The sequence below is a fragment of the Phyllostomus discolor genome, chromosome X (genome assembly GCF_004126475.2).
Source record: "Phyllostomus discolor isolate MPI-MPIP mPhyDis1 chromosome X, mPhyDis1.pri.v3, whole genome shotgun sequence".
NCBI lineage: Eukaryota > Metazoa > Chordata > Mammalia > Chiroptera > Phyllostomidae > Phyllostomus > Phyllostomus discolor.
In genome coordinates, this window is record NC_050198.1 from 81,039,498 (window position 1) to 81,065,285 (window position 25,788).

At 43.9% G+C, this 25,788-nt stretch overlaps 1 protein-coding gene across 3 annotated transcripts in view; it reads left to right on the top strand.

The window, feature by feature from the left end:
- The first annotated feature begins 1,744 nt into the window (after positions 1-1,744).
- ARHGAP36 (Rho GTPase activating protein 36) overlaps positions 1,745-25,788 on the top strand; it is a 30,754-nt gene continuing 6,710 nt past the window's right edge. Inside the window, exons 1-4 of one of the 3 annotated variants that reach the window (XM_036016541.1) lie at positions 1,757-1,898; positions 9,916-10,005; positions 10,772-10,862; positions 24,483-24,641. In XM_036016541.1, coding sequence (XP_035872434.1) covers positions 24,533-24,641 — 109 coding nt within the window. In that variant the 5' untranslated portion in view covers positions 1,757-1,898; positions 9,916-10,005; positions 10,772-10,862; positions 24,483-24,532. Of the gene's footprint in view, positions 1,899-9,915; positions 10,006-10,771; positions 10,863-24,296; positions 24,642-25,788 lie in introns of those variants that run through there. The other 2 variants (XM_028522751.2, XM_028522750.2) reach the window with 2 other exon arrangements.

The following is a 25,788-nucleotide window of genomic DNA, read 5'->3' on the forward strand; positions in this document are numbered from 1 at the left end:
GCCATTACAAAAGCTGGGAGTGAATACAGAATAAGCTCATGGGAAGAGGTAAGGCCAAGGCTAAGCTTTCAATATCCAAAGCCTGAAACTGGACATTTCTAGATGTCAGACTTGTTTGGCTTGGATGACTAGGTGTTTGTACAGCAGAAATTGGTGAAAGAGAAGGCCTGGTGAATATTTGTTGCCTTTGATTGCTTTTAGAAAACAGAGAAAATTGGAAATGATTTAGAAATTGATGCAAAGGCAGAGAGGTAGCATGTTTCCCAGATAGAAAGAAAAACAAGTGGAAACTTTTTAAACTATGACTACAGCTCTACTTTGCTAAGAATTACATGGCAAAATACAGGCGATTTTTCCATTTTATGCATCCCTTTTGCCACATTGATGCTAATATCAGGGGTTAGCAAAACAAATGTAATAACTGCTCTCCCTAAAGGACCTGTGATCGCAACTTCCACTCCTCAGGCCTGGAAGGTTTTTCTTTTTCATCTTTCTTCCTACCTCCTCACTATCATTTTGATGGACAGGGCCCCATTTTCCCAGTGGAGAAAAATAAGGCACAGAGTCATATTTGTACAACTGCCAATGGAGAATTGAAAGGAGAAACTAATTTGGGCCCTTGAGCTTAAACAGAAAAGGAGTTTTTGTTTAGAAGCCCTTCTTCCCAAAAATGTTCTAACTCTGGTGACTGCCTCTGTCCCAAGATTTGGGGGTATGGCTGGTTTACCACCACCAAATGCCCCAAACACTGAACCCATTAAGGTATGCACCTCCATGTGTATTTAAAATTTAAAAATACAAAGCTATAAGAGCAAAGGTGATGAAATCCAACACAGTACCACTCCCCATTGAAATATCAAATATCAAATTATTTCTAAAAATAAATATTGGTGCCTCTTCTATGCCAGTGCCCTGAGCAAAAAGCATAGGAGGTGCAGTCAGCAGCAATCGGGGGGTACCCCATATCTATATATACTTTACACTAAGTTCTTTCATTTGGGGATCAAGCCCCTCAAAACAAAGATTCCCAGACAAGAAAAAATCACCCTCTTCCGGAGGGATCCACAGAATGAGATAGTAAAAGCTTTCAGGCACATTGGGAATAAAACTCTTCTCCTATTCACATTTTTGGTTTTCTTGAATGTAGCAGTGACTTAAAAGCACACCTGGAGCTACCTAGGGCTGAGGTGATGCTTCCCCTTAAGACAGAGGTTTCCTAAGGGCTAGGGGGTACCTCCCCTTCCGGTTCAGAGCTCCTGAGGCAGACATCCCTTCTAATCTGGGTAGGGCCTCCTGAGAGCTGAGATGATGTCTCCGCTAAAACGTGGATTACTTAGGTCTGGGATACAGTTTTGGCCCCAGATATGAGGCTCCCTGGGACAGGTGCACCATCTTGCCCTCAAATTCCAGCTTCTGGGGACAGGACCGCTCTTATGCGCCTGATTAAGGGTTCTTGGGTGCAGGGACCTCCCCTCCCTCTTAGATTTGGGGCTCACCAGGACTGAGATGGCGTCTCCCCTCAGACTGTGGGATCCCTGGGGAAGGGGAAGGGTCCTGAATTCAGTCAGTGCTTCCCGAGACAGGAGCTGTGTCGTGGCCTCTCTCCGCATGGGGTAAGGGGCTGTGGGACAAGCGGCTTCCCCTCCGGCAAGGGGAGGTGGGCTCCCCTGAGGCCCTGCCCCCTTTATGACATGCCCGAGGTGTCCGGTGACCAAGACACTCTTAGCTGGGTGCAGGGTGCGGCTCAGGGCGTGGTCTACAGGGGCTACTTAGGGCAGCCAGCGTGGGGAACTGCGCGGAAACTAGTTTCCAGGCTGCCGGTCATTCAGCAAGGGGCATGGCGTGGATTCTGGACTGCCTGTTTGCGTCGTCGGCCTTTGAGCCCCGCCCCCGCCGTGGTGAGTGGGGACCACCAAGCAGAGGGGCTGGAGTGCTTGGCTAGGGGCAGCAGACGGCTGCAGCCTCAGTTGGGCGCCCTGGGACTTGGCTAGCTGTCCCCTTGCCTCCCTTCCCGCTGGCTTTTAGCTAATTATTCCTGGCTCAAAGGACTGCCCCGTCGAGGCCCGGCATAAATCATCAGCTTTGCCCGGAACACTGAGCAATCCCGCTAATGGCTCGGTGGGACGCGGGGCAAGCATGGGGGCGGAGCTGCTGGCTCTGCGGTCCTCAAGCACAGCCAGATCATTGGGGCCAGACACGGAGGACCGCCTCCCGCAACCCACGGGCCCTGAAGGCCCAAAGATGAATAGCCCTGGCAGGGCATGCAGGGCCCAGGGGTCCTGAAGGTGGGTGGGAGGGAGGCTTTTTCCGTGAAGCTTGCCCCTCTTGTCCCATTTTCATCTACAGAATATCAACATGAGCCACTTAGAGTCGTCAAATTCAATCCCTTCCTTTAAAATATGGTGACATTGAAGTCCAGTGATAGGAAAGGCTCGCCCAAGGTCATGCAAAGAGTTGTCAGCAAATCAGATTCTGCTGAAGTTGTGCCAACTTACCACTGCCCCAAGCTGCCCAAAGATGGAGGCCTTGGGTCTTTAGTCTGGGTCTTCCCTTGTGTATCTGAGATCAATGCTTGGTCCCGCTATCCCTGTAGAATTGAAGATATAGATGTACAAGGATCACAGCACCAGTATGAATATGTGAATGGCATTTCACCCTTTTCCTGTCATTGCTTCTATAAAGTACATTTTGGAAACTGATTAGATCTTTTCCTCCTTACACTTTCAGGAGACTGATAGTTTCTTTTTGAAATTTCCCAGGACCCCCATACACACTGTCCTTCACTTCTTTTTGTAGGCCCCACCCTTCCAAGGCTTCCACCTGCCCCCACTGCCACCTGTTTTTCCATAGTCTCCACCTCCAAAATATATATTGGTGAGAGTGTGTCGTTGGTCACCAGCCGTAGACCAAACCTGGGGTTGTCTCCTCTTTCCTCTGCCCCCTCATAGGCAGGAAGGGGAGGCAGGAGGAGAGGACTTCAGAAACTTAATTCAGCAGAAACCTGCTTTTAGTAGTTTGCAGCTCTAGCACCCTACTGAGAACCATCTCAGGAGCCTGACCTACTGTGTTAAGAGTCTATAGCATACTTAACAAGTTCAAGTACAGTTGCTGACAGGCCCCAAGTACTCCGAAAAGGAAAGAAATGAACATACACACCGCTTAATTTTTGTTGTGTACTTTTTCATTTATGTGATCCTGATGAGTGGAAAAACATAAGGGAGTTTTATAAGATTCCTTTTAGGCCTTCCTGCTCAAACACCCAACCTTTGCAAAGGGGTTAGGAGGAAACATTATACCCCTGCCTGGCCTACCAGGGTGTCCTGTGACTCCAATGAGATAAAATATATGAAAACTTCTTTATGAATAACCCAACTGGGAGGGGCTCAGTATCACATCAGGAAGTCCATCTCTATTTAAAGACAGCCATGTCTATTAGAAGATTTTTCACTAAAGTGAACCCAAAGCTATGTCCTGGCCCTGGAGTTGACCTTCATGCCATCTTCCCAAGAGAACAGTGCCAGTCATCTCTATTCCCCTACCCTCATTCACCCCTATTCTTATCCATACAGAACCTCCTCAGTTCCTTCATCTGTTTAATATATGACATGGCTATGAGGGTCCTACCCATATCTAGCTGCTCTTCTTTGGATGTGCTCCAAGTTGAGAATGCCCAGTGACCTGGTCAAAAGAGGATTTCCAGCTGTGCCCCTGTAAATATAGTCCTGGATGGCTGACTTGCCCTCTTTTGGAAGTCCACATCACACCCATGTAACTCAGATACAAAGCCATAAATACACACATACATACACGTTCCCACACCCACACAAGCCCACAAAGTCACAAATGCACACATATACATATTTGACATGCATCCTATACTTTTAGTACACAACACAATATACCCATATCACACACGCACACACCACACAAATCCCATGTACACACCATATGGTTCACATAACTAGTCTATTTATATTGGAAGTACTTTCAACTGAAGCTATTCTTTTTTAAAAAGTAATCCCATGTTCTTTTCAGTCTCCATTCTCTTTTAGTTGTTTTTTAGACACAAGCACAAGACCTTCTATATTTGCTGTTGCATTTCCAGTCTGATAAAACATGTCTCCTCATGTATACCAGTGGCATACTACTTCCTACCCCAGCTCTATTACACATACAATAAACAGCAAATATATATGAAGTACTTCCCAGATGCTGTGCCTTAAGCTCAGTCCTTTACATATACGATCTCACTTAAGTGACACAACATCACTTTCAAATAAGTAATTAGTCTTTCAGTACAGTTTTTTTTTTTTGACTAGGTAAGAACTCATTCATTGCATTCTCCTGAGAAATGCTGTAACATGAAAAGATAACTTTGTGGGTAACTATTGATATTCTGTAGGGTTATAATTGACCTTGGTGCCTCTCTTCAAATGCCTTCCAGAAATCTTCAGGCATCAGAGGTGGGGGAAGTACCTGGCTTCTGAGTACCTGGGAAGAGTGGGGAAGTATTCAAAATGTTCTATCATGCACCCACTCTTCTTTCCAAAGAAATGGTTGGTATGTCAGAGCAATTTTTGAGAGTGACAATGACCAATGGAGGACCATATGAAAACATTTGGTAGGGGTATTATTGAGCCCTGGGAAGAATGTGAGCCCCCCAAAAGGTCTTCTTTCTCAGGGAAAAGGACAGCATGATTGACCCACTTGAAAAATGCTCTTCCCAGTTCACTCTTGGCATTGGATTTAGCCTCAGACAATTGGAATTCTGTAAAGCAGCCAAAATTCTAAAGCTGAAGAGACCCTGGGGTCCACTTTACATATAAATTTGATCTTTTCTCTGAGGTGGGATCCAATTGATTTGCTGAGGCCAGGTCTGGTTGAGCTGCAACAGGATTATTTTATGGAGTTGGGGTGAATTTGCCAATGAGATGCCCCACTCCATTCATTATGGTAGCATATAAGCACCCCCACTCACCAATGGCAGGACTTCCCAAAGTTACTTTGTAAATCACTTGTTTGCACCTCAAAAAACACTTTGTCATAGGAAAAAAAAGTGACACTCTAGAGCTTAGGTTTCTAAGTTAGCTCACACTTTACACACCCACCATGAGGATGAAATGCAGAATATGGGTGATCAAAACTGACAAAGAATAATACTCTTGCAAATGTACCTCAGGCTCCAGCCTTAGAGCTGACATTCATCATGCTTAAATATCAAATGATGGAATGCATACTAGGCATTGATGGAGCAGGACACCAGGTCTCAGAGGGTGCTTATGGCAGTGGTGAAAGTAACATCATTCCTTTGTTCACACGTATGTACTATGACAACCTAAATGTCCAACAAGAGTGGAATGGTTAAACAACCTATATGACATATCCACTTGTTGGACTAGTCTACAACTATAAAAAGATGTTTATGAAAAATTGGTAGCAACATGGAAAATAGTATGATTGTAACTGTTGAATATGCATTTTTGAAAAATGAAGAATGTTCAGCAACAAGGTAAATAAGTTAAGAGATTCTGTTAAGTTGGTGGAATAATAGTTATTTTTTCTGTTTCCTTAAATCTCTATCAGTTTTGTTCTTAAATCACTCGAATAATTTAAAAAGTTTTTAAAAGTCTAATTGAAGGCCTGTGATATGCATACATTCCAATCAATGATCTAAAATCCCATTGCACATAGTTTAATATAAGGAATTTTTCCTTCTATTTATAGAGTAAATGTATTTAGATTAGGTCAGACATATGTGATCTTCCCAATGATTATAAAGTGTTCTTTAACACTGAGTGGGAAGAAGCAGATTAGTTTGAATCTCAGGCCTGTATTTATACTGTTTCTGTGAGCAAGTTACTGAACCTCACTTAAAATGATTTAATAATGCTGACATTTCCAGGATAATAATAATAATAATAATAATATCATTATATTAAGTGCATTCTATGACTCAGGTCTCAAAAGTGCATTTTATTTCTTCTCCAAATATTGACTATGTACCAGTCACTTTTCATAAATACTCTCATTTAACTTTCATAAAAAAATCTCTGGTATTATCTTTATTTTAAAGATAAAGCTCAGAGAGGTTCAGTAACTTGTTCACTGCCACACAGTAACTGAGCAAAGATTACAACTTCTTTTGGTCTAATGTCAAAGCTTGAGTGATATTTAAAATGATAACCGTGTTAGCAAAGCTCCTAACACTATGCTGACATGCAGTAGACATTTACTAGGTGGTCAATAGGATGTTGATGATGTTCCCTTGCCCAGAGTCCAAGTCTGGTTTTTAGGACTATTTGATTACTTATAGATTCCTTTCTATGAAAAGGTACATATTTCACCCTGGCTGGCATAGCTCAGTGGATTGAGCGTGGGCTGCGAACCACAGTGTCGCAGGTTTGATTCCCAGTCAGGGTACATGCCTGGGTTGCAGGCCACAGCCCCCAGCAACCACACATTGATGTTATTGATGTTTCTCTCTCTCTCTCTCTCCCTCTCTCCCTCTCTCTCTCCCTCTCTCTCTCTCTCTCTCTCTCTCTCTCTCTCTCTCTCTCTCCCCCTCCCTCTCTCCCTCCCTCTCTCCCTCCCTTCCCTCTCTAAAAATAAATAAAATCTTAAAAAAAAGAAAAGGTACACATTTCAACTGGAAAATGCAATGCAAATACCACCTGTGTCCTAATCACTGGAGCTCTGAGTCACTAGGAAATGATTTCTGTTTCCTTTTGGCAGTATCATTTGTTCTCACATGTATCAGCAGAAGTAGGTAGATGGCATGTTTGATGAGCCTTGGCAGCTACTGTCACATCTCAGATACACTTCTCAAAATCCAGGCAGCTTCCTGGGGATGGGAACCCAATACCTTGTAACTGGTAGGTCCCTGTGTTCAGGAAAGCTTATTAAATAGCTTATCCAGAACCCCTGTTCCAACTATTATCTGTATGGTATGGAAGACCCTTAATTTTTACTCCTCCTACTTCAAAGTGGAGGCTACAGGACCTCCTCAGAAGCAGTCATGGGTAGGAGCTGGAGAAGTTTTTCTAAATTCCTAAATCCTCAGAGGGACTCACTAATAGATTAACTTACATGGTGGAGTCTAGTGTCAGTGAAGGGTAGTATGCAGTATGAATAAGAGAGGTGAAGGAGGAGGAAGAGTTAAGGCATCTTTCATACACTGGAAACACCCAAAGCTTGGCCACTCAGAGTTTTTTCTGCCCTGTAACTCAATAATACTCTAGCTTATAACCTATTTATTCCTAGTTAGAATTATATTCACCCCCTACCCTCCACTTCTTAAAGTTGACTCCCCACCCCCACACCCTGCCGCGGTTTCTTCATAAATGCTGTTTTAGCTTGTAGTGACTTGTTTTTGTCTCTAGAGGGAGGCAACAGCATCAGAGAGGAAAGACACAGACTGAGGTCTTCTCTCACCATTTTTTGTAAACAGTGGGTTTTATCTTACTTTAACTGCAAACAGATGAATAACACACCATTTAGAGCTGTATTTTAGGTGCTGCAAAGTATATCTCAGAGAAACATTTTTTCTCCTCACTGTCCCATCTACCCCCCCCCCCCCCAACTTGGTGGCTGCTAGAAAAAGGGTGGCCTTAGGGATACCTCTTAATTTCTAGGGCCAAGGTGAGAAAAACCAAACAAGAATCATGGGGCAGTTCAGCCAGGAAATATTCATGCCATCAGTCTCTTGAACACAACAGTACATATTTAGGAGATAGGGTTTGGGCTAGATCTGCAGCAAGGGTTGGGAGTTGGGGTGGGGGGTTGTCTAGTAGGTAGTTTGAAACTTTCCTATCTGGAGTATTACATTTGCAACCTATGTCTCATTAACACTGCTAGGAGAAACTGCTGAGTGAGAATTAGACTTACGGTCCAATTCTTCCGGGGCTGCATTAGGCTGATCAAAACATCATCCTAAAAGAAGAGGGGCTATTTCAAGAGTGTCAGACAAACCAGTAATGAGGAAAATTGGCAACTCAGTCAGTCAGCTTCAGTCCCTGAACACCCTGATTGAGACAATCTTGGTTATATGAGAGGGGATGGGGTGGGGGTTCAGAGAGTAAATTGAGGGAGGGAATTAACCTTTTCTTGAGCATTTGCTATACATATTAGTTATTAGTCTGCTGCTTCCCATATTTTACCTCTTTCAGTCATCTAAGCATTTCGAAGGCAGGTGTTAGCATCTCCATTTCACAGAAGAAAACTGAAATTCAGAGAGATGAAGTAACCTTCCCAAGATCACCCAGCAAGTAAGTGACAGAGCTGGAATAAAAACTCAAAGCTGCCTTACTCCAAAGATCCTCTGCCCCATAGAAGAGAGCTTTAAAGTGTTTTACTCTCACGGAGAAACCAAGATCTCTCTGAATAAAATTCACATTTTGGTGCCCTGCTCCTTATAGGTTCTTGTTTTTAGAGTGAAAACAAGAAAATCTGTTTACATTTGGCAGTAATGTGGGTTATTAAAACATTTTTTCCACCCCTACAATTCCCCATATAATCCTCATGTTATGGACTGTAAAGAGAGACAGACTTATGGTGGCAATTTTAAGCTCCAAGGAAAAGTGTGTGTGTGTGTGTCTATCCCACGTTGTTGACAGTGTTGACAAAATTCCTGGTAGCATCTCCTATTCCACCACTTACATGGATTTTGTGGTGGGCAAGGGTGGTAAGAATAGCCATCCATCATACTAATTTAGGGTCTCTGGTCTAGGACTTAATCTTTGGAGCCAGAGCTTTTGGCTTCTGCAAAGTTGAAGTTTATCCCCAATTTCACAGGTAGGAGCATTACTGAGCCAGAGTGAACCAGAGTCTTCATGAACGCAGGTGGGACTTGCACAATGGGATTTAGATTGGTGGCCCAGTGGTGTGGGGATGAGGGGAGTGGGAGGCAGAGAGAGAACCTTCAAAGAGGGAGAGGAGGCCTCACGTGACTGTGAGGGAATGGAAATTAAGTTAGTATATACAGAGGAGAGTGAGAAGGTGTCAGACTGCTGGTGCTCTGCACCAGCAGAGAAGCCAAGTGCCTAAGACCAGATGCTGGGACACACCAAAGTTTGCATGAATTCTTTGTAGGGTCTTACCAAGGGGCTTCAGTTTGTACCTTGCACAGCTCAGGCTGGCCTCTCTAGTGTTTTTTTTTTTTTTTTCTTCTTCTTCTTTCAAAAGGAGACTTACTGGCTACATAGTAGTTGAAGCAATGTTTTTCCTGCCTACCCAGGATGAGGTGCTGACTTAAGCCCAGCTAGAGAGAAAGCTTTATGGATGTTGTAGCTGCTTCTCTTCTGCATACTAGGCTCATTTGTGCCAGATGAAAGGGCGCAATAATAACAGTAGCAATTTAAATCGTGCCTCTCACCCCCGCTCCGAAAAGTGGAGAAGTGACTCACCACCATTGAATTGTCCCTCTTTTTCCACCCCCTGACCTCCTCACAGGAGTCTAGGCTGGTTCCCTGGAGGCAAAGCTGGAAGCCAATGCTTCCAGAGGCCCTTTATCTGTAACTGAGCCCCAATTTTTCCCTAATAAATGTGCTCCCCAAAATGCAACATATTGTTTTAATTTGGATTTCTTAGATTAGGCTGCTTAGAAGGCATTAAAGCAGCATGAGCCCCATTAGACAAGCACAGTGCTCCCCTCAATCATGAATAATACAAAATGGGGCCCATTCAGGAATATTTTCTAAGGGGTCTCTGCTTGTTTTTCTATGTGCAGTTCGATTTGAAGGTGACTGATCTGCTTGAAATTTACCAGTTTCTGGAAGTTAATGCTATTTTAAAAATATCTGGGAGAACCATGAAATAATTCCCTTACTCAATCCTGACCCCCTCATCCCCGTCCCCCTTCATACCCAATTCTCTTGACCCTATGGCTAGAAAATGCTCATTCTCTGCTCTTTCTTTCAGCACCAGCCTAAGAAGAGCTCCCAGAACTGGAGCTGGTGAGGTGCTTATGAGCCTAGGGTAATTACAAATTTTGAGGTGTCAACAAAGCAGGTAATTAAGTGGAAAAAGTATCAGCTGTCTGAGAGACAAAGAAAGTGATTATATTGCACACTCTTGGTGCTGTCAGTAAACTTAAAGGAAATATTTGTTGGGAAATGATATTGTTTGGTAAAGATGTCAATGCTTAGCAAGGGGACCCTTGGTGAGGCTGCTTGGTTCAGAAGAAAGGCTTAGAGAGCATGGCAGACCTGGTTTCAGATACCAACTCTGCCTCCTACTAGCTCTGTGACTTTGAGGAAGTTACTTAACTACTCTGAGCTTCATGTTTGATGTGTAAAATAGGAATAATCATAGCTCTGTCTACCTCATAGGACCATTGTGAAGACTCAAGGAGATAATGCATGTAAGAGCACTTAGCACAATGTCTAGTACACAGTAAGTGCTTAATCAATGGTAACATTATTCTTATGATCACTATTATTTTTCTTAATATACACCAGGCATTCTCTACAGCTCAGAGTTTAAAAAGAGAGACGAATAATTGCAGCTATGCATGATTTTATCATGAGAAGTATGAAGAGTGTAACTAGGGTGGGCCTCAATTGGGAGGGAGGGGTACAGAAAAGCAGAGAAAGTTTTGTGACTCTTGATTTAGGTTAGGAGGGTGGGGGGCGGTGGAGAAGAATTCCAGGCAACAGATCTGCCCACACACAACCAAGGAGGTGTGAAACAGCCAGGCCCTGAACAAATAGTTGGGCTCTTCCGGGCACAAACTGGGATCCCCTGGGGTGGGAGGAAGTGACAAGATTCTTTCCAGTTTACTCCCACCAGCCCCTGCACCACGCCCTAGGCGCCCTACCTGGCCAATCACGTGCAGCGCCCTCCTCTTCTTTCCTCCAAGCAGCCAGGTAAGCACCCACCTTGCCCCAGCCAGTGGGCAGCGCACAGCGATGGGGGGGGGGGGGGTCGAGGGCAGACTTAGACGGGGTAGATCAGGTCAGCAGGTGCAGAGGTAACTCTGCTCTGGTCCTGGTGCAACACCCCCAACCCCAGTTTAAAAACAATAATAACAAAAAAAAAAAAACAAGCACACAGTCACCTGGGTTCTTTAGATAACCCTGGTGCTCTCACACACCACACCTAGTACATTCACACTGCAACGTCCACCCTATAAGACACACATGTTCTCCAGCTCTCCAACCTAGCACATATACTGGCCGCATGCATCCCCACCACACACATGAACACATCACACCCAAAGACACATACATACTGCACCATATAAAAACATTTTACACACAAACACACATACTACACACAACAGCAAACACCACCCATAGACCCACATTGACAGAGCACATACATCTAAGGGTAAGTACACATACACACATACCACAGTACAACCACCAACCCTTGCAGAAACATACATTGAACACACCCACATTCAGACCGCACCCACATAGTGACACTATAATAAAACGGATAGAAACACAACCTACAAGCATGCAAACACAAGCACCACACTAGCACATACTTCATGTCCAAGCATAAACCAAATACACTCCACATCAAGTACTCGGAGTAAAACATGCATGGAACACCCCCCCCCCCCCCACACACACACCGAATACACACACAGAAGTACCACACTCGCGCGCGCACACAGACACGGGAACAGGCACACACACACACACAGCCCACCCCCTCCTTCCCTCGGGCGGAAGAGGGGGCCAGGAGGGGACGAGGAGGGGAGGAGGGGGATGGAAGGAGGGGGGATGGGCAGGAGAGGAGGTGTGGGCAGAGACGCTCTTTTTTTTTCTTTTTGACCTGGTGTGTGTCTGTTCCCCATTCCCAAGCAAAGGGAGTGAGTGAGTTGGGTCCAGTCAGGTTCCGTCCGAACCCAGGAAAACTGGAAGGTACCGGGAATCCACTGGTGGGCGACGAGCATGAAAGCTGGGCGAGGACCCTGATTCAGCATCACCTCGACCCCGCCAGAAGCTCCTCCTCTCTGCACCCTCCCCAGATCCCTTGATTCCTTTACTGCGTTGACCTCTGACACCCCCCCCCCCCCCGCCGCTGGAGGTTGCTATTCTTCCCCCTACCGGAGAGAGGGCAACTATTAAGGGTGGAGGACTTATTGGTTTCAGCAAATGAGGAGTTTAGATCTGCAGGCATGGTTTTTATGAAAACTGTTCAAATCTAGCTTGAAGACTTCTCTTAATGGAGAGCTCTCTATTTTGCAAAGCAGCTAATTTTCTACACAAAAGGCAATGGCTATGAGAAATCACTGACACCATGCTGGACACATAGTAGGGCGTTATAAATGTTCCTCCCTTCTGCTTTTGTCACCAAATCTGTCAGGGTTATCTGCAGCCCAGAACAAGCCAGAGACAGCTTTTAAGTCGTGGGTGAGCTTTTTTTATACTAAGCACACAAGCCGTCAGGAGAACGTAGGTCTTGGCTAGGGAGCCACTTGCAGTAGGGGGCGGTAGAGTTGCCAAAGGTGCTTTGCACTTCTGACCAGGTAATCCCCTCAGGAAACACTGAGGTCTCCTCCCACTGCAGTGGGCTACAGGGTCACTCCAGAATTCTCTGAGGCCAGATAATCATCTGGCTCCTGTCCTCCGCTTGCCTCTGCTTGCCTCCTTTCTGTTGAGATGGATAGCAGGTGAAGGAGAGGTGGAGCAAGAGAGCCCCAGCCTGCTGCAGTGCCTTGCCATGTAAAGGCCACAGGCTTTGAAGTCATTAGAGGTTTGAATCCAAGCTCTGCCACTTCATAGCTGACTAGCTTGTCAAGTCACTGGCTTACGTCGCTGGGAGCTTGTGAAGTTTAAAAGAGGAAATATGTAAAGTGCTTCTCAGTTAAGACTCAAAAGATTTATATTCCCTTTTCCTCTCCTTTGCCCTTATCAAAGATAAAGATTTGGGTTTGGAGAAGGGGGATCAGAAGCTAAGAGGATGATATGGGCATCAAATGATGCCCCCCTACACCACCAGAAAGGCAGCTCATGGCCAGGGGTTCAGGTAGCATTCAATATCCTGTTGTGTTTAAGGGAAATGCCTACACTGGTGATTTTAGTGATGCCAGTCACTAGCCACCAGAAATTCCAGGTCACAACCTGGTCCTTGGGGCTGCAGTGAGGCCGTTCTCCCTATCACCTGCACCCTTCTCAGGGACTTCCTAGTTCTCTTCCCCTGCATTTTTCTTTCCCTTTCCAAGTCGTCCACGCTATTTTTAGTGAACTCGGTTTGGCTGTCAAGGATATCTCCTCTTACTTTATGTCTCCCCAGTGCCTAATACAGTGCCCTGACACAGCACAGGCTGTGGACATACATCAAAGCAATGCCCTGGGTGAAATCCCTTGGAAACACTGAGGCCTGAGGGCACATAAGGAGTTATAATAGAGAATCTATAGAGAGGACTCCAACAGTGACTCCCTTGGCACTGTGGGAATGGAGGGCAGTAGCTTTTGGATAGAGGGCTATTCCATTGCTTCTCAAAGCCCTCAGGTTCTAAGCCTGCCTGGGAGGGCATTGTCTCACTGCAGCTGAGGCTTCAGCAGTCAATTAAGAAGAAAGCCTCTTTCCTGGAGGGCAGAGACCCTGGCCAGCTAGAGGGTGAGTCACTGTTTCAGAGTTGAACAGCAAAGATGGTGCTAAACTGGTGATGAATCAGTCCAAGATGGCGTGGGGAGATTACCTGAGTGATAATGAGAAAGGGGATGAGGCAGAAGCCTGAACCCTTGAGGTCTGGACTAAGTGATAGAGGGTCTATATACATATGCATAGAGTCGGCCTCCTAACATGCCTCACCACTTCTACCCGCACCAAGTCCAGAAGGATATCCCTGGAGGCCTTCTTGGCAGAGGAAGTAGGGTGGAAAGCACCATTCCTGGCTTGGGGGATATTTGGAGGACCTAGGTTCCAATCCTGATTCTGCTACTTGATGTGTGGCTTTGGGCAAACCCTTTTTCTTCCTATGCCCAACACCAAAGGAAAGTTAAGGGGGCAAGGGACTCTGTGGCAGACCTTGTGCTAAGTATTTTACCAATGCTATTTTGCACACTCTTCCCAACAGTGCAATGGGGTGAGCAAGTATCCCCTTATTTTGTAGTTGGGAAAACTGAGGCTGGGTGATATTCAGTCATCAACCTTCTCTCTAATATATTATGCAGCAGTCTTTTTGTGTTTGTGTCACTGTAACCCAAGCCAACAACCTGTCAGTCCTCTGCCTATTGGCTCCCTATGCAATCAGGTTCAAATCATGTCTCCCATCTGCCCCCAAAGCCAACCCATGTTGCTTTCCTGGCAAGGCAGCTGGCTACCTGGTTGGGTTTCTGTTTTTATCTTCCATAGCGTCCACCCACCCCCAACTCAGATCTTTCCCTGATATGTCAGTCTAAGATCACACATTAGAAAACAAGCATCACCAGAAGGAGCACCCCAATATCAATGATTTATCACAAGAGTGGGAGAACTAGCTGTAGGATGTTGCAGTGAGGAAGGGGAGCAGGGATGCCAGAGTCAGAAGGAGGGGTTTCAGAAAAACCCATCAAGGGGCAGAAGAATGCCAGGGATAAATTGAACTGCTCTCAAATTGCCACTCCCTTCCTTCCTCTCCTTTCATAATTTGGTGCTCTAAAATGTATAAAGGGGCAGCACCCAGCCCATTTTTAGCAGGAAGAGAGGGAGAGATCCTCTTCTTCAGTGGAAGGGAAAATCACTGTGACCATTCAAATTACATTCCTGTGTTGGGTAGGCTTTATCTAATTACTGGGGGCATAGGAAAAGTGGGGAGGGGAAGCAGGCATCTTCCTGGTAGTGATGTTGGTGAGGTGGTATTTAAAGAACGCTACTAATGCTGCTGCCAAAGCCAGAAGCTCTCTCCCTTTGCCAGGGGGTAAGAGAGACTTGTCATGGATTTTTGGATCTCACTTCTAATCCAGGTCCCTAAAAGTTCCATTTCTGATCCTTTGGGGAGTAAGTCCATGTTTTCTGGGCTACCCCAGTACCAATGTATGCCTGGAGTCAGCATCTGCCTTCTAACATTTCCCCTTCCCTTTCTTCCCTCACTTCTTTGCCTAGGCTCTGCTACCCTGTCCTTCCCTCTTCCAGGCTCATGCATAGTCTTTGACATTCTTGACTCCCCTCCCCTCCCTTCTCCTCTTTTTTTCATTCCTGTTCCTCTGTGTCAACAGAGCTCCCCCCTTTCTACTTTTTTTTTTTTTTTTTTTTTTTTTTTTTTTTTTACCTAGGAGAGGAGCAAATTCAATTGGGAGTGGATATAATTGTGTATTTGAAAAATTTCCTCACTTGGGATCTTGCATGTAAAACCCCATTTTCCCTTGTTGGGTCGGATGAGAATATTTAGTGCTTACAAATATTTTTTTTTTTATTTGGCTGAATAGTGATCTGTACATATGATTGTTAGGCTACAGCTTAGAAGGCATTTTTGGAAAAGGTATTGGTAAGAACATTTGGGCAGGTGAGGATGGCCTTCTGACTTCTCCAGGTGTCAAGAAGATAGGAAAAAGCTATGAAGACTATAGTTGTGTGTGTGTATGTATGTTTGTGGGGGGGGGGAGTTACTGAGACCATTCTCATCCAGATGTGTAGAGGACTTTGTGAAGTTAGCTTCTCTTTGCTCTTTCTGCGCATTAAAGTTTGAACAAACTGATCCTTTTTCTCTGTCATTTTGGAAGAGCACAGACCCTGGATAAGATGGGAAACAAGGAGCATGAAGAGTGGGGCAAAGAGGGAAGGGGTTTTTCCTTGTGCAGCCTTTGTGTGCAAAGGGCCAACAAAGGATATTGCCTTCACTCAAATGCCATACGAGTCAGGGCAGAAGGGAAGTAAAGGGGAGGGTGGAAAAAAGTGTCCTGAACTGGGATCCAGGAGTAATGGGCCTTCCTCTTGGCTTTGCCGCTAATTAACACTGTGTCCTGTAAGTTTCTTAGCCATCTGAACCTCCATGTCTGCCTTTCCTTCACCTGTACTATGAGATTGTGTACCATGGCCAGGGGAGAGGAAAGTCAGAGCACTAAGAGGAACAGACCCTGAATCTTGAAGGAGGGATCAACTTTAAATAAAGGGAAAGAATATTGTGGGGTACAATGAGAAGCAGTGGGAGTAACCAAGGGAATTTAACAAACAGGTATGCGTAAGTCACTGAGCTGGCTGCCATGTGGAAAATTGCTATGAATCAGCTCCTGTCCTTCCGCAGAAACCTTTACAGGGAGTTGGAGAATATAAACAACAGAGCTAAGAACTAGCAGCACTTGCAGCTAGTCCTAGGACAGGCTGTGGCTACACTGCAGGACTGACTAGCAGGTCACACCACCATTTATTCCCTGGCTGGACCAGGAGAGTCACCAAGAGGTAGTACAGGGGCAGTGTTCTACATATCTGAGTACAGCCCATTGAGGGGCTAGAGTGGGAAGTTAGGGCACTCCATGTGGACGTGAAGCTGGTGCAGGGGTTGGGGAAAGAGGAAGCCTGAGAGTGCTGAACAAGTTGCCCAGGTTTTCACATACACAAAATATTTAATTTTTTGAATTCTCTGTGGGGGTAGGCACAAAGAGTGGTCTTTGTGAGCCATGCAGCTTTGTTTAACTTTACAGGTTCTGCTTTTTCTCGAGCCAATTAGGGGCAGGACTCCTGTGGTTGAGCACAACCTGCAGGCCATGCTCTGCAGCACAGGGGCAGCCAGGGGCCCAAGACTACCCTTTTAGATAGAGGGCACAAAGTAAGCTGCCAGTGGGTTCCAGCCCCTCTCTCCCTCCCTCTCCCCTTCCTGCTGCCACCTTCACTGTCACTGAGCTCAGGGTCCAGGGCAAGTTGCTAGGTTGGGCTGGGGCTCTAGTAAAGAGTGGAAGGGAGACCTGCTTATGATTCCCCACTCTGGAGCCCTTTAAGACCTTCAGTGGTGAGGGGTGTGCGAAAGGGCACCTCTTTCCAGCTGTAGAAAGAGGCAGCATGGCTCTGTGTCCTATAGTTGGCTAAGTCCTGTAGAAGAATCAAGGACCCTGCAGATGTGAACATTGTGTCTCTCTACCTTGTTCTTAGACAAGCAGGATAATAATAAATTACCCTGGTTGTGTTTAGGGCTTGGAGATGGTCGCTGACATGCCTAAGGCCACTCAGCTCCTTAGTAACTAGACAGGCCTCCTGACTGCTGGTCAAGGGCTTTTTTTCTCTGCATCATAGCCAAGACAGTAGTCTGATTTTGAATAGGGATAGATAGATAGTTAGACAAGAATTAATGTTTTTCTTAAAAGAGGTTTTATTTATTTTTAGAGAGAGGGAAAGGTAGACAGAGGGGGAGAGAAACATCATTGTGTGGTTGCCTCTTGAGCGCCTTGTACTAGAGACCTGTCCTGCAACCCAGGCATGTGCCCTGGCTGGGAATTGAACGGGCAACTCTTTGGTTCACAGGTCAACACACAATCCACTCAGCCATTCCAGCCAGGGCTAATGTTTTTAAAAATAGTGGTATTTTAATGCAGTTTTAAAACACCATTCTATCATGAAAACTACAGGGAAACTATCTCCCACAGCCCCAATTCCCTCTGACAGCCAGTCAGACAAGATTTTGGAAAAGAAAACTGGCCAAAAATTGGATGATTGTTGGGGAAACATACAATTCATAGAAAAAGGGAAGTAGGTGGGGGTGGAGAACAAAGATGAAGGAGGAGTAGCTCTCAGCACAGTTTCTAAGAACAACTTCATTCTCAAGGTTTTCTTGATAGGCATCTGTCCTTACGTTTGTAGGGTAGTGTCCCCACTTGTCCTTTCTCTCTCATGCCCACTCTCTAGAAACCCTAGTTGTGATCTGGAGGAGCAAATGCTTGATGACCTTCCCTTTAATCTAGGGTCTCATTTCCCTTTGTTTCCCTGTTGTTGTGAATACATTAGAGAGATTTATTATCTCTCTCTTTCTCCCTCTATCTCTCTCAATGCATATGTAAGAAAACATGAGGATGTATGTATGCACGGATGTCTGTGAGAAGGAGTATCTGAAAGGGAGTGTACCTTAAAGAGGGGAGTTTACAGAGCCAGAGGAGTTGAGAAGATGGAAAAAAAATGAATCAGAGTTTACTGAGAGCATACTGAAAACCTACAACTGAGTAAGGGTCTGCTCTGAGCAGGCAGATCTGAGGAAATTGTCAATTCTTAATATTTCTAAAAAGAACAAAAGAGAGGAAATAAATTTAAATTATTTCAGAGAAGGATGATGTTATACCCATGGGCCTTTCTTAAGAGTCTTTCAGACTGTTGATATTTATATGACCTCCAACTAGGTTGTAAAATCCCAAGGACAGGAACTGGAGCTTTCTATTCCAGATGGCTTCCCCCTTTGCTCCAGTATTCTCAATATGGATGGCTTGCACACTATGCTGAGGAAGCCAAAGGTATGGACTAAATCTCTTTTGTGGACTGGTTTACTTTTTTTCTACATTTCATGGCCTAGACTAAGTCCCCCAGCCCCACACTTCCTTGCCTTGCATATCTGTTTATGGAAGACCCAGTAAAGGAAGAGTTCAACTATCCTGCTAATAGGAGATAGATGAGTACCTTCAAAGGATTGTGCAAAGGCATTCTTCAATGGAGGTATTATCTGACTCTTTCTAGATATTAGCACTTTTGCTCATTTTTCCTTTGAAATTTGACTCTTAGGTATTTTGGAGGGCAATGTCTCACCTTGGTACAGCACTGTACCATTTGGAGGATTCTTTCATTCCTCCCTGTCTTTTATTTAGCCTTTACTACAGCCATACCTAATAGGTATCATGATTCTTATTTTGTAAGGTGATGGAACTGAGACTCACAAAAGTGAGATAGTTTTCACCAAGTCACTTGGTTGGTGAATGTGTGAACTTACATGTGCTGGAACTGGGATTTGAACCCAAGGTTTAATCCATACCTTAGGACCTTTAGGATGTCATGCTGTCAACTTGGGGGAAGGCTGGAGTGAGAGATGTTATGGGAAGAATATATAGGACTTTTCGTGTCTTTCTCCTCTATTCAGTCTTCTCCTGTATCTTTCATAAAAGTCTTTTTCAAAGCCATATATCTCTGTATCTTTATATATGTCTGTAGGTTTATCTCCCTATCTATCTAACATCATCATCATCACGTACCTTGTTTATCTACTTTATCATTCTGTTTAATCTATCAATCATCTAAGTTCATTTCCATTTTCCAAGAATAGTGTGTATAAACAAGACCTCAAAAATCTAGCCACCTCCTTAGGAAAGAAAGTAGTCTTGACTTGGACTGTCCCAGTTCTAGAAAGCAGATGTCCATGATGCATACCAAGAAATACCATGGTTTGGTGGGAAGGGCAAGGTCAGAGCAAGTATAGGTAAGGACATCTGGTTCCCAAATCATATTCCTCTATGGCATTTTTGTGCAACTTAGGGTAAGTCACAGCCTCTCCAGAACCCTAGTTTGTTGTTATCTGTAAAGTTGGGAAACATATCACCCAACCTACCTCCTTCCCAGCAGTTGTTGTGAGAATAAAGTGGCATGATTCATTAATTCATGAATTATGAATAGCTATTTTAGTTGACTTTTATAATCTGTTAAAACCCTCAGAGTTTAAAATCCTATGATTCTCCCAACAAACAATTATTGAACACCTACTATGTGCTAAGGTCTGAAAATAATGGCCATGTGGAAAGTTTTTAAGAAAAGGAAAAGCACAAGGCAAATGGGGCATTTAAAAATAGTTTACCTCTTATTAATGGAACATCTTACTTTTTACTTTTTCTGCCACAACATAATAGAAGCAGCAGCCAAAAGGGAAAAAAAGATTAAGCAGTGACACAGCCTGTGATGCCAGTACTATTATGCACTCTGACACATACTGCAGATAATAGTGTGAGAATATCTATATCTTTTTGTAGTTGATGTTATGTTACTTTGTTTCCAGGGTTGTCCAACCTGTGGTCCATGTGGCACATGCAGCCCAGGATGGCTATGAATGCAGCCTAACACAAAATTGTAAATTTACTTTAAATATCATGAGATTTTTTGTGTGATTACATGTTGCAATGTATTTATTTAATGTGTGGCCCAAGAAAACTCTTCTTCTTCCAGTGTGGCCCAGAGATGCCAAAAAGTTGGTGCCCCTGGTATACAATCCCTTGGGATGTTTATAGCACAAAGATAGACTTTCATTATCCTGAGCTTGATTTGTTTCTTTAGTCAATAAAATTTAAAAAGGGCATCCCATGTTCTATAGAATGATGACTGTAATTATTTTACAAAGAGATTGTAATTTGTGGTGGCTGTCTGCCTTTGGATATGACATCCCTGGATTATGGAATCAGACTTTGATTATGTGTCCGTTCTTTTGACCTAAATAATTTATCTATGCTATATTTTGCAGTTAGTAAGATAAAAGGTGGATGGGACAGAGGAAAGAGTCCTAGGATTGAGGAGAACTAGATTCTTGTCTAGACTCTGCTTTTAAACTGCTGTGTGGCCTTGGGCAAACCCCTATTCCTGTCTGAGCTTCAGTTTTCTGAACTGTAGAATGGAAGATTTGGTCTAGGTGATGGCCCTGATGCCATTAGAGATTGAAGAAGGAAGATTTTCTATTCCCAACAAACTCTCAAGATCTCTTTACCTGTTTTAATTTAATTCAAATTTAGCAGCCATAGAACAGAGTGAGTCCTTAGATGCATTTATAGAAACTCTAATTTTATGTGATTACTTTTGAAACCTGATATTTTCCTGTAAAGTCAGGCCCTCTGCAAAATACTTTCAATATCAATGTGTTTATTAAAAACTGATGCTAAATAGCATACATATATTATTCATTTGATTCTCACACAACTGATGCAATGGGTACTGCATCATTTCCTTATATTATAGAGGAAGCTACTGAGGCTCAGAGATCTCAACTATCTTAAGATCATACAGCTAAGAAATCAATAAAGCTTGGCTTTGAACTCAGTTCTATTTAGCTCCAACTCAGTGGCCACTACAGATATTTGACTAAGGATATTGTTTATGCCAAAGAGGGCTTGCTGTCACCTTTCATCTTGAGTATGTTTTTGATGTCATGGTCACTTCAGGCCAATGCCATGTTACAGAGGGAAGGAGAAGACACTTTGGAGCAAGAAAGGTCCCTTCACACCCTCTTTCCTACAAGGAACCTCCTTTTGTGTTCAGCTTGGAAAGTGAGACTTGAGGGCAAATGTTCAGATCTCAAGAATCTGTTATATGCCTCTTTCATAGTGTTGAAGTCTGGTTACTGGTTCCCTCTCCCAACTCTGCCCATCTGCTTTTTTTTCTGGGCATATTGGCCTTCCTAGCTTTGTTTCTGTAGTGTATTCTTTTGGTGCCTTGAGAGGGTTGAAGGTAAGCAAGACAGTGTCAATTTTGCTGGCAGAACAGCAGCATATGATTGCTGTTAAGTTTAGCCCTGTATCTTTGAGCAGGAGGCAATGACAAACGATTTATTCTAAGGCCTTTGATTTCTTTGGGAATTGTAAGCATTTAGGCTGACTCATCTCTCAAAGGCTTTTTTCCCCCCTCTTTTTCCTGGTGTTGTTTTGAGGTTGTTCTTACCTTATTTGGGTGGGGGGAGAGGGATTGATTTTCATCTTGATTTCTGGGAGAAAGAACCAGCTATACTCTTTGGATAATCAGATGTGGTAAGCCTCAGCAAGAAGAAATAGCTACAGCTCCAAAACAGGTACAACAATGTCTGAATTTGGACAAGGGGAGGGGGAGCTATGTTAGAAAAATGAAGCCAGAGCTAGGTTGTGTGTGTCAGGGTGATACCTCCCAGCTAACAGGTATTGGACCTGCAATTGTGAATGGGGGATTGCTAGAGGCTTACTCTGGGACTAAGGTTAGGTTATGTGCATGTACCTTTGGTTGAAATGGTCATTTTGTGGATGCAGTTTGTTGGTTGGGCTTCGGCATTCATCTTGGGCTGATTGAAGAACCTTTAAAAAAAACATGGTAACAGTTTTCCTCTTAACTCAGTTCAAAATGTGTAGAAAGACTTCTCATCCTTTCTCATACTTCACTTTACTTATCTGGTCAGCATTTACTTCTGACATCTGTGACTTTAACCATTAAGGAAAGTGGGCAAAAGAGAATTTTGGAAACAAAAATAGGGTCAGATTTTTTTTGGATAAAAGTCATTTATATAAATTATTGATTTATAAACTCCTACCTACCTTTTCCCTGGCAAAACAACATTATCTGATCTTTGAAATTCAAGCCCTACCCCAATAATATATAGAATATTATCTTTAAAAAGAAGCTTAGAAAAGTGGCTTGTGACAACTTCCCTTCTTGTCAAAGGTTTAGTTTCCCATGTTCCAAATTATTTTCTCTGTCAGGAGCTAGCATACACACATGTACCCAAATCATAAACCTCAGAGCTATCTTAAATCCTTTCTTTTCCATTACAATAAAAAATTCCCATAAGTCCTGTCAATTCTACACATAAAATCCATCCCCTGCTCCAGCTCTAGTGACACTAATTTGTGTTAGCATCTCTTGCCCCTTGGCTGATCTACCTATTTCAGGGTCTGTACCCAAACCAGGCTTTTCACTACTCTATGTGATTTTTCCAAGCTGCAGCTCTGACTCTGTCACTCTCTATTTACAACCCTGCAGTAGTCCCCTATTACCTTCAGGAGAAAGTCTAGCTCTTTAACATGGCTAACAGGGACATTCATGATCTCACCTCTGCCTATCCAGAATTATCTCTTTCCATCTCCTTTATACAGCTTTAAGAATATAACAACCTCTCACCGTTCTTGTCTCCTTCCCTTTGCACAAGCTGTTCTCTCTTTCTGGACACTCCCCCCTCCCTGTCTCCAGGCAGACTTAGATGTTTCCTCCTTTCTGCTCTCACAGTACTTTGTTTATATCTTGGCTGACTGACTTATCACAAGGTTTTATAAATTGTTGCTAACCTGTGTATCTCTTTCAATGCACAGTTAAATCCTTTGTGAAAGGACTAGTATTATCTTGCTCATATTTGAATCTTTAGTGCCTGGTACAAAGTGGGCATTTAATGCCGGTTTCTTTTTTATGGGTAAATGAAATAACAAAGGAACAATATAAGTGAGGGTGTGCACAAAAGGATGCTGTTTGGGGTCCAGGGAGATCCCCACTGGGGGATCCTGAGCATCCTGGGAGTGGGCACCATGGAGAAGGGACAGGCTAGCCATTACACCAAGACAAACTTCACTCTGATCACCATTCCTGTGTAAGGAATCTCATTAGAAATGTTCTGGAAATGATGCTTGTTTGTTTCAGTAAAAATCAATTTTTTCATAAAAATAATCAAGTCGCACAATTTGTGGTAAATAGAAGGCAAAAGGCAAACAAAATCTTATAATTTAATACAGATACTGTTAGTATTTGAGTGCATTTCTGTCAGTCTTATTTTCATGCATATTTTTCTTCATATAGTTGTAATCATAATTAATACAATTCTATATTTAGTATTTGTGGTTTGAGAGCTGTTTGTAAACATCATTTTTGGTGATTGGGGGGGAAGGAAATGGGAAGAGGTAGAAGAAGGTAAAGGGAGGATAAATGGAGATGAAAGGAGACTTAATTTGGGGTAGTGAACACACAATACAGTATATAGATGATGTATTATAAAACTGTATACCTGAAATCTACATGATTTTATTAACCAATGTCACCCCAATATTCAATAAAAAGGAAAAATAAACAAACAAAAGCATCCTTTTAGTGATTGTATAAATTTCCATACTGTGATCATTCCATAATTTAGAGAATTAGTCTCATTGCTATGTAAACTTTTTTACCCTTATTTTTTGACTGTTATGGCTCATGTATATATGTTTTTTTCCTGTCTATAGGAAGATTCCATTAAGATAGATTCCTAGAAGGGGAATTTTTGGGTCAAAGGCCAGGGGATGATTTTTGGCTTAAGACTCAGGTGTCCAGTTTGCTTTCTGGAATAATTGTACAAATTTACAGGGTTCCTAACATAGATGGATATGCCATTTTCACCCAACCTGGACAGCATCGAGTATTATCATTAAAAATAAAAATAAACCTCATCAATGTTCTAATTAATGGAAAATATTACCTTATTCTTATTCTTTCAATGTGCATTTTAAAATTATAAGGTTGGCTTTATTTTCTTTTTTTTTTGTCTTTTTCTTTTCTTTCTTTTTAAAAATCTTCTTTTCTGTTTGCCTAATTATGTTTTCTCTTTTCTGGACTCTCGGTTCAGGGATGATTTTTTTAAAGTTGGATTTTTTTTATTTTTAATAAGCAACCAGAAGCAGCTCTGCTTGAGGGTGAAGCCGCCTCCCAGTTTTCCCTCCTCCTCTACCAACCTCCCCCCCACCCCATAGTTCTCTACACCAGGTCCAGTGACAATTGGATGATGCAGCTTTGATAATCATCCGATTCCAGAATGGGTGGCTGCATTCCTTTTCTGAAGGCAGCAAGGACACGGTGCCCCAGAATCATGCCCCCTTTGCTGTTGTTGTCCGCCTTCATTTTTTTAGTGAACGTCCTGGGAGGAGCCCCAGGACACAACCCGGACCGCAGGACGAAAATGATATCAATACACAGCCTCTCGGAGCTGGAGCGTCTGAAGCTGCAAGAGACTGCTTACCACGAACTCGTGGCCAGACATTTCCTCCCTGAATTTAAACCTGACCGAGGTGAGCAGTATTCCGGAGCGTGGGGTACTCGCTCTCTGGCGAGTGGACTCTCTGGGGTGGTATGGGGGTCAGTTGGAGGTTCTGAAGGGTAGCAGGGGCGCGAACCTGGTCTCAGACCTGGTCTGTTCTCCTGGTGCTCTGAAAACTGAAGAAGTGGGAGTTGAAGGGTGTTTGTTGAATTGCAGAAGAGGTAAAGATTAGTTGAGTTGGGTCAGAGGCTTGCAGCTTGAGGCAGCAAGCCCAACAAGCAGATGTCAGGGACAGACAAGTTGACAGAGGACAGGTGAAGAGACATGTACCAAGTGTGGTTCGAAAAGGAGGCAGAGCTTAAGGGAGGCACAGAAAGACACTCTGAGAGAGGACTGGGATAGACAGAGACAGCGTGGTTGAGAGACAGAGAGTAAGAGAGGCAGCGAGACAGTGAGAGAGACACACGCCAATCCTAGCGTAGAGCAACGGTAGGAGGTCCGCTGAGGTAGCAGCCCTGCTCAGCTGGCTGCAGGAGAGCCAGGGAGACCTAGCATTGGAGGGAGTTTGAGTTGCCAGGATTGTCACGGGTATGGGTTGAAATTCGCAGTTGAAGGGAGGCAAGAGGGGGTCACATGAGCTGAGAGGCGCTCCTGCAGTAATTGAAAAGTGCAAGGGCAGTAAGTTCGTCAGGTGGGCACAGCGGACACAGCCAGAAAGTAGCTGAGCGAAGGGAGAGGAGACCCCTCAGGCAGAGGCTGCTGCGGGGGTCGGAGCTTGGGGACAGAGTGGGTTGCTGCTTCTCTCGCTGCAGCTAGTGGAGCAAACAGCATCCCGGGTGTGAGCATGCCGGCAGTTACTTGGCGACTCCTAGTCGCGGAGGTGTCGCAAACAGAGCCCCTCCCTTTGCCTGTTGCATTGTCCCAATGCTCAAAGTCCTGGAATTTATGTTTTAAGCGTTGTGTTGAGCTGCTACTGGTGTGTGGGCACACAGAGCCTAAGATTGTATAGTTTGGTTAAATTCTTGTAGTCTCATACGTGTTAAATAGGATTAGTCCCGTTGTTAAACAGGGAAACTGAGGTTGAGAGAAAGCAAAACACTTGGAGGGCTAATCAGAGCTGTTTACTCCTCCCCCACCCCCAATTCCTGCAGATCAATGCATTGAGATGTTTTAGTCAC